This window comes from Brachyhypopomus gauderio, unplaced genomic scaffold, assembly GCF_052324685.1.
Source record: "Brachyhypopomus gauderio isolate BG-103 unplaced genomic scaffold, BGAUD_0.2 sc88, whole genome shotgun sequence".
NCBI lineage: Eukaryota > Metazoa > Chordata > Actinopteri > Gymnotiformes > Hypopomidae > Brachyhypopomus > Brachyhypopomus gauderio.
Genome location: NW_027506909.1, coordinates 852,217 through 861,222, shown reverse-complemented (window position 1 = coordinate 861,222; position 9,006 = coordinate 852,217). Strand labels below are relative to the sequence as shown.

General features: G+C 42.3%; 1 protein-coding gene across 5 annotated transcripts in view; it reads left to right on the top strand.

Annotated features, from left to right (window-relative positions):
* The window catches only part of arhgef10lb (Rho guanine nucleotide exchange factor (GEF) 10-like b), a 36,179-nt gene continuing 27,173 nt past the window's right edge, over nt 1-9,006 (top strand). For 2 of the 5 annotated variants that reach the window (XM_076991927.1, XM_076991926.1), the window contains exons 1-9: nt 1-297; nt 3,118-3,183; nt 5,309-5,641; nt 5,775-5,802; nt 6,171-6,241; nt 6,345-6,416; nt 7,015-7,077; nt 7,816-7,944; nt 8,259-8,395. In XM_076991927.1, the coding sequence (XP_076848042.1) occupies nt 3,147-3,183; nt 5,309-5,641; nt 5,775-5,802; nt 6,171-6,241; nt 6,345-6,416; nt 7,015-7,077; nt 7,816-7,944; nt 8,259-8,395 (870 nt within the window). In that variant the 5' untranslated portion in view covers nt 1-297; nt 3,118-3,146. Of the gene's footprint in view, nt 298-3,117; nt 3,184-5,308; nt 5,642-5,774; nt 5,803-6,170; nt 6,242-6,344; nt 6,417-6,488; nt 6,664-7,014; nt 7,078-7,815; nt 7,945-8,258; nt 8,396-9,006 lie in introns of those variants that run through there. The other 3 variants (XM_076991928.1, XM_076991929.1, XM_076991930.1) reach the window with 3 other exon arrangements.

Genomic DNA, 9,006 nt, shown 5'->3' with positions numbered 1-9,006 from the left:
AAAGAATAGAAGGGAAGAGACTCTTATGAGACTCTTATTCCTGGGAGCTACTGTGACAGGTCTTCTGAAAGAAGCTTCAGAACATTTGCTTTGTGAGACAGCAAACAATGGTGGATGTCTTGGGCTGCTGTGGGCGGGCGTGAGAGGAGGAGGGTCTGCATAGGAGGGCTGCACTGCGCAAAGATGGGAGCTTCTATGACAATGGAGCTTTTTAAGCAGCTTGGATCTTAAAGGTTGGAATTTCACAATTTGGTAAAAGGAAGATTGAAGTCTGCGAGTCCCTCTATTGAAAAAAAGGTAAGAATTCATGTGTAAGTATCATGTCATCTCTCTCTGTTTTTTGCTTTTTACCACAAAGCAGCAAAGCTCAGCTCCCTTAGGGGTGTTCAGGAATAATGAAGCCATGGCTCAGTGTCACTACATGTTCAGAAGCACAGAGGGAATCAGAAAGTCCTCAGGAATGTGATGAGAGTTGAACTGGTATGACTATGCTAGCTTGTCAGCGCACCCACAGACAACCTCTGGTCTTCAGCGGGAGGATGATTTGGCATAAAATTGATACCCAGTTTGTGGATGAAATATTTTTAAAACAACACCTTTGAAATTGACATTTATTAACATCCATAAACATTATTCACAAAAGCAGGACTGAAACGTTATCAATCATAAGCATACAACCTAATGTTAGAGAAACACCCATTAAACTGTTAATGTATAACTTGTCATTTTCTGGCACCTCCTGTGGTGTCTAGAGCCTCAAGTTAACTGTAGCTTTTATTTAGTCTTTAAAAGAGCTCAGTCCAAAGTCTCTGTTACATGGTATAAATGAATCATGCACCTCTGGTATTTTGGCTAAACCCAAACCCTCTTAATAATAATAATGTTGCAAGGCAGGAAGTGGAAAGGTAAATTTGCAAAAATATAATTCTTGTAATGGACATATCAGTATTTAATAAGAAAATTACTCATTTTATGTTGAGTTTGTTGTAGACTCAAGTCAATTTAAATGACCTTGGTGATTAATATAGTAATCTAGTCCTGAAAAATCTGTGTTGGTATCTTTTTTTCAAAACTGTTTTCTTTAAATCGAAAAAGCTAAATATATTTAGTGTAAACACAGTTTTGGTCACACTGCTCCCCTCCCACTAAACAAATAGCAGAGCAAAAAAAGTAAAAAGTACCTAATGGTCTGCAAGAGAAAGTAATCTGAACAAGTCTCTGTTTAGACCAAGACAATAAGGAATTCTGAAACAACATGAAAAGAGTAAGAGATGCAAAGAAAAGTCTACAGGCAATTTCAGGTTCCTCAGAAAGGAACTTGAAGTTTTAGCATTTACAAAAGGAGGTAATAAATCAGTAACTGGCTGCATGGAAGAACGGACAAATAAAGCCACTTTCACATACATGGCACAAAATACATCTTAGAATAGCATCTGAAGAAACCTGATCACTGAAATAAAATTCAACAAGGAAAACGTTCAGCCCCCATCGTCCCAGAACCGTCACATCACTTAGTGGGCATTACAGCACACCAGTGGGCATTACAGCACACCAGTGGGCATTACATGCCAGGCAGCCAAACAGCCCTTAAGTCTTTTACTGAAGGCTGATTGGCGGGAAGGGGCTCTATCGTCTCTCCCAATACAGTAGAAAACGTACAGCTGTCACAAAAGGCTGTGAGCACCATTTGATGATCGGGGTAACAAAATGTTAAAAACCAATGATGTGTAAACATTTCAACAAGGCTGTGATTTGTGATATGTTAAACAACTTCAAAGTAGTATTTTTCAATTGCGTTTCAATTGAAAAAAGGATAAAAAACCTTCAAAATTTGTCAAGTGTGTGTATATCCAAACAATCTTTTTGTCCCAAAAATCTCAATTCTTATAGAGTTACAGAGCCCACGAGTTTATGGTGCTCATAGTGGGTGAGTCCCAAACAAGCCAGTGGGCACTGGGAGTGTGTGTGTGTGTGTGTGTGTGTGTGGAGGAGCAGATGTTTCACTCATCGTGTCTGTGACCAAGGCAATGCCTGTGTTATTTATGTCACAGTGAAGCTGTGTCTCCATGACGATGGCTATTTGAAACAGTCCGACTCTTCATCTCGTCTTTGCGGACACGTGACTCTTTAAAGAATCTACTGCTTCCTCACTATTCTCTCTTTCAACGAACTGCAAGTGCAGATTTGAACTGGACACCAGTGTTCCAGTGTTATGTTATTTGAACTGGACACCAGTGTTCCAGTGTTAAAGAGGCCTGAAATAACGGGCGTCTGCCTTTTGTAGGGACATGGTACACATGATCACATAAAGTTTTAACAGACGTAGGAGTTAATAACTGAGGCTATATTATAGGCTTGGGGGAACGTCTGCTTTGCTCCTGTTGTTCTCCTGACAATCCAAATACTGTTCTCTGTATGAGAATATTGAAGCGGTGGCTCTGTGTGTGTTTTCTGTCTGTGAATGTGTCTGTGCCTGTTTGTCAGAACGATGCTGCTGGATTATTGATTTTCACTGACCTTCAGTTAAAGCTGGATTTGGCTTTAACTGAAAAGCTCCAGAGTGCTGGAATAAACAAATTTGACTTTCCAGTTCGAATTTCCAGTGCTCAACGACAGCTCAGTGTGACCATGAGACGGGTTAACAGGATCACTGAAAACGAACTGGTCTGGCCAGTTTGAGGTCCCTCAGAAAGCGAGCGCTCACGTTGAGGCTCTGTTCATTCCTCACAGCTGAGCTGGCCTGTTTCACCTCGTGTTGTTGTACGCCTTGCTCGGTGAATGTGGGAGGGCCCTGCCTGCTTAAGGCAAGCCTGAATTCGCCACGCTCTGATGAAGAATTTAGAAAGTTCACACACAGCGCTGCCACTGGCACACAGAGGGCCCCTCTTGAACCTCCTCCCACGCTCATTGAGGGTCTCTCTCCTGACTCTTTATATAGCACATGGATATGAAATCTTCAGAGTTTATTGACCTCCTCTGGAGCAGGAGAGGCCCTCTTGGCTGGGTGTTGCAGTGGTGCTCAGTGTGACATTAGCAGGATGATGCTGCTGAATAATGAACAATCTTCAGTCACGGCATGCGTCACCAGTTTTCATAAGAGACGATTCTTGATTACAGGACGGCAGATGTGACTACAGACTGGGCCCATGGAAACCGGGCAGCCAATTCCCCCACACCTTACAGGTAATTATGAACCTTTTACTTGACTAAGGCCATTAATGTTGTCTAAAGTCATTAAAGCTAGAGCTACTTTAGCTACGGCGTAGCTGCAAGGGTGTGCACGGGAGATTTCTTGGGATCTGATCCCTTCTGCTGGGCGGTGTGTGAGCATCCGAGTCACTAGGGGGCTTGAGAATGTGATAGACTAATTGTTCTGAGGTGCAGCCATGTGCTGTGTCAGAGGGATCACGCAGCTATACTGTCTGCCACCTGCTATTGACACACACACACACACACACACGCACGCACGCACGCACGCACGCACGCACGCACGCACGCACGCACGCACGCACGCACGCACGCACGCACGCACGCACACACACACACACACACACACACACACACACACACACACACACACACACCTGGCAGACGTGAAGACCATTTGCATGACCAGTTCGCTCAAATTTCTTAGTTAATCTCCTGGTGGGTTATAAGAAGTTTGTTTTGCTTCTGCTGGAGTAAAGTTGATGAGGTCATGAGTTAAAGTAATAATCCACTGCTGTTAGAGGAGCATATAAAACCCCTAGCAAAGGTAACTCAGGAGATGCAATCTATAAGGAACATTGAGGCACATCTCCCTCTGACCCTTAGACTGATATGAAAGTCATGTGTCTTTGAGTGCAATGGTACTGATTAACTACATGGCATAAACTCTTAAAAAAAAAAGTTCTATTTGTCATATTTAATTTTGTGTAGTGAATGCTATTCAGGGACCACATGGCCAGATTGTGTAATCTCTGCATGCTTTATTTTGTTATAGCAGCTTTGTGGGATCCATAATCCCCAGATTGCTTGTGAAGCACATGTTGGTAATGTAAGAACGATGGTGCATGAATAGAAATGGTAGTGAAGTGGTGTTTGCTTGCTGGGAAGTAACTGGCAAAACTGACTGACAATTCCATGGTGTGTCCTTACATTCACTAAGCTCATCAGAGCAGTGGAGACACATTGGTCTGCTGGAGTCATGCATGAGAGACGAGATACTGGCGGTTGAACAGAACTGAATTCAGTTCATTATATAGAAGAGTGTGTGTGTTTTACGCATCTACATCTGAGCACATTCAAAGTTGATTCATTTGATTCATCTGAGCACATTCAAAGTTGATTCAGTTGATTCATCTGAGCACATTCAAAGTTGATTCAGTTGATTCATCTGAGCACATTCAAAGTTGATTCAGTTGATTCATCTGAGCACATTCAAAGTTGATTCAGTTGATTCATCTGAGCACATTCAAAGTTGATTCAGTTGATTCATCTGAGCACATTCAAAGTTGATTCAGTTGATTCATCTGAGCACATTCAAAGTTGATTCATTTGTCTATGTTTGAGCAGCTTCCATGTTTTCAATGCCTTTAGACGCATCACACTGACTGAGTTGCTCCAGCTCAAACTTTAGCTGAGTTTCAGTTTCAGTATCATTCTCCTGAGGCCTGTGGTCCATTATTCTGGAGCCTGGGTGGGAGGCATTACATATTTTACAGCTTGTTTGGCTGTCCGCCCAGCACGCTGCATGAGTCACGGCCAGCCTGGTCTTTGTTAGCATTTTGCACTAAACCCACATAAGCTTGTTGCTGGATATTGCCATATAAAACATTATTGGGACACGCCTGCACGCTGTGTAAAATGGCTTCGTTTCAGCCTTTTCTCCTGTAATGATCTTGTTTGTGTTGGTGTTAGTCATATGGAGGGTGTGTGTGTGTGTGTGTGTGTGTGTGTGTGTGTGTGTGTGTGTGTGTTTGTGTGTGTGTTATTTTGAACCAGTAAGTCATAATCATCCCTGGAACTGTAACATTTTTTGTGAACGGTTTTAAAGTAGCCATGGCAACTGTGGGATGGCATACCTCTCTGACACAACCAAAACAGTTATTTGGTGTGGGTTGCAAGATGATAATTTGATGAGCCTATGTTTTGTGGTTGCGTTTGTTGTCCAGTTAATACATGCAACAAAATGAAGGGACAGCTGTGCTGATGTAGCTTACCCTTGGTTCTAATGCACTATTACTCATGTCTCCATGCTACATTTCATCCCAGAAGGTTGATATATATGTACCATCATATATCTAAACCAGATTGCGTTTGGTTTCAGGGTCTATATCCACTGGGGTAGCGCAGACACCCCAGGAGGAAGAAGGGGATGATGAAGATGAGGAACAAGGTGAGAAGTTTGAGTTTAGTGAAGATGATGATGAAGAAGAGTGTGAAGATGCAGCTGGAAGCTCTGGTGGAACTGGTTTAGGAAGTTCTCCTGCTGAGGCTGGGCCTCCAGACATGTCTGGGAATGACCTCACAGACTCTGATAAGCTTTACACTGAAGCAAAGAAACATATCTCAGTCTGTCAGAGACAGGAAATTAATGGAAGGACCTCTGCTGGTCAGGAGGACCAAACCATTCCTCAGCGTTCACGAATAAAACACACAGGTATTGTTTTCTGGTAATATATTTATCATGATTTTATTTGGGTCATAGGTTCTGTTGCATCTTATTTATATATATCATTTTCCATGTAGATGCCTTTGTGTGTGAATACAAAAATATATATTTTTTACTACAGGTATGATAGCCAGACAGTCTCCTGATGGGTAAGTTATCAAGCCTTTTCTAAGATAAAATGGTTAAATAACTTGACTTTAAAATCAGGTTGTTTAAAGTCCCATATTGGTACCACCATTGAATTGTATTGCAGTGTCTAATGTATTCATTATGAACATAAAACTTTAATGGATAATGTATATTTTCAGATAAATCAGAGATTGTCAAAGGTGTTCAGTGACATGAAGACATAAGACATAATGGTTTATTATTTACTTTTGCCACTGTCATGTAGTTACCATGTTACATCCATGTGCTCTGTATTATGAGGCAGTAGCTTCTCTCATAAGAATAATAAACATTTATAGGAACATAATATCCATTAGTGTGACTAATAGCTGGTTTTGTCACTTTTTAGGACTTCTGTATCAACCGAATCCCAATTCACTGAGAACAGCCAAGCCACATGGAAGACCACATTTTGTGAAGGTATGTGTTTGAAAAGGTTGAATGGGTCACAAAATACCGCGACTTCTGGTGGTTTTCAGGAGAAACAGACCCCTCAAAAGTCAATGTCTACATCTATCTTCAGGTTTATATTCAAGTCCACAATGCAATGAAACTATTGCCATAAAGAAGGAGGTGCACAGGTTTGCGCCGACAGGTCTGTGTTGCCATCACAAAGACTGGAAAATTCAAATCAGAGGAATGCTCCAATCAGAGGAATCACATTATCTAATCAAAACCAGAACTTGCATGAGATCATTGGAAGAAAGAATCACATCAGTTTCAGCTGCTCTACTCATTATAAAGAGATTTCTTGTCTGCACGAAGATTTGTTAGAATGGCAATGAGTGAGAACGCCTTTCCTATTCATCTTTCTACAAATATTCAAACTGAATCCTGCCAAGGTAATGATCATGTGAAGCTGTTGAAATGAATCGGATAGTTATAGATACTGTATTAAACTTTGCCTACTTGATTGTTTTGTCAAAACAGCATACACAAGCACAGGGGTATGAAGCTGATTGTATACAAGTCCAAATAGAATAATGAAATTGTTGCAACGAGGAGCAATCATGGTACGACTGGTCTGTGTTTTAACAAAATCGTGCTTAATGGCTTCTTTTGCAACATCGGTGATTTGTCAGCGAATCAGGACTGTGTATATACCCTCATGTTAAGCTCAAGGCTTGGCCACATCAAGGCAAAAGCAGTGCGCTGAGTCCAGTGTGTGTGTGTGTGTGTGTGTTCATCTCAAGCACCGGCTCACTCGTGGGAATGGTTCAGTGTGGTGTCAGAGCTCACACTGCGTCTGCACAAAGGTACACATCTCTCATGGCCAGCCCTGCTCGCTGCCTCCCTGTGTTCCATTAGAAAAGCTCTCATTTAATTAAGGTTTCTCATTTGCTCTGATGTAGTGCAGCCAGACATACGTTGTCATCCTGCATGTGAAGTGGTCTTTATTGCTGCTATTGCTCGGTATATACATGTAGGAATACTACATGTCCTTGAGCTTAGTGAAGGTATAGACCGTGTCCCTTGGCTGACCTTCCAAAGCAAAAAAGAAGGATTTGCTAAAATCCCTGTAAGTGTAGATGTGGTCTTCAGACATTTGCAGATCAAAAGGGTTTGTAGACATTTGTCTTGCAGAGCTCAGGTAGCACTAGCCAGCCGCTTTCTGCAGAAGGCCACATCTGCGAAACAAGCACGGTATTCTTCTGGAGTGAAAATCCAAGGATGACTTGCATATCGATTGTATTGCTGCACTCTGTTGGGAAACTGTGTCTAAAGAAGTGCCAGATGCTGTTTGTCAATTGAATGAAAATGATTGATAACTGAATTTGTTTGGATGTGTTCATAAGTGACTTCTGTGCAGGTCAGCTCCTCTGTATGCTGTGATTAATACTTTTACAGTGTGATGAATTCTGTAAATAAATGTTGAACTAATGTTTATCCATCAGTTTAGAACTTACAAAAAAATGCGCAGACTGTTCAGAATAACCGTAGAAATGCAGAATATGAAAGCATTGATTCCTCATGTATTAATGCCTCTTCTCCAGAAAAGCCTGCTGTTGAACCTGAGGGGAACGTGCCCTCTCCCCTTCCAAAGGTGGACATAGCTCCTCCCCCTGAAACAGAGGTGATCTATGATGACGTCCCATGTGAGAAGAGCTTCTCTCGTGAAGCAGGTCAGTTATTGGCTCTGGACTCCATAGTCACTATTCTAGATTCCACATGATTCTACATGAACTCTAGATGGACTGGTGCGAAGGAATTAATCAAGAGCAGTTGATATGTTTCAGGGGACATGTTGATGGACATATGGAGTATGCATTATGTAGAGCATCAGACAATCAAAAGCATTTATAAGCATGCACAGAGCAACACAACAATCAATATCTAGTTTCATAACTGTAATACATAAACTGTTCTTTTCTTTGAGCCGTGTCCCTCAACGTGGTACAATTATGTAGCTGCTGTGGGTTTCCTGTTTTGCACGTAGGACCTGACCTGATCTATGAGGATGTACAGAAGCCTGATGACTCGGCAGGGATACTGGACAACGGCTGGAGCTCCAGCGAGTTTGAGAGCTATGACGAGCAGTCGGACACCGAGACCAAGCAGCCAACCCGCAGCAAGGTGGGAGTGGCTTGGAGGGAGGGGGAGGGGTCAGGGAGCTGCGGGGCGGGGTGGTGGTGCTGTGCTAGTCTGGATGGAGCAGGTCGGGCACACTGGGGTCTCTTCTCTGGAGTAACGGAGGGTGCGTTGATTTTAGTATTTAAATTACTCCTCACTATTCACTGTGCTCGTTTGATTTTATTTCAATCTGTATTTGAGGCCATAATTTCCATTTTTATTTTACCAGGGTTGAAAGAATACAAAATACTGATTTTGACATTTCTGTTCTTTGTCACAAGGTGGCAATATATACCTGTTGCTAAACGCATACAATATATTGCTACATCAACCACTCTGGTCTTAACACTTGTTCCTTGCAAGATGACAAGACAGGCAGAGTGTCAGTGCTAGACAGCATTGAGGCGTGGAGGGCTGTTCGTGGGCTGGGCCAGTGGAGTGGTTTCACTCAGCAGTCTTCTTTCAGTTCTCTTTCCTTCCTGAGCTTCCCCTGTTCCTCTTCTGTTGTTGCTCATTTTGGCCTCTCTCTCTCTCTCTCTCTCTCTCTCTCTCTCTCACACCATCTCTGTCTGTGAGCAAAGCAGATCGGTGTTGTCTCCACAGACACTTTATGT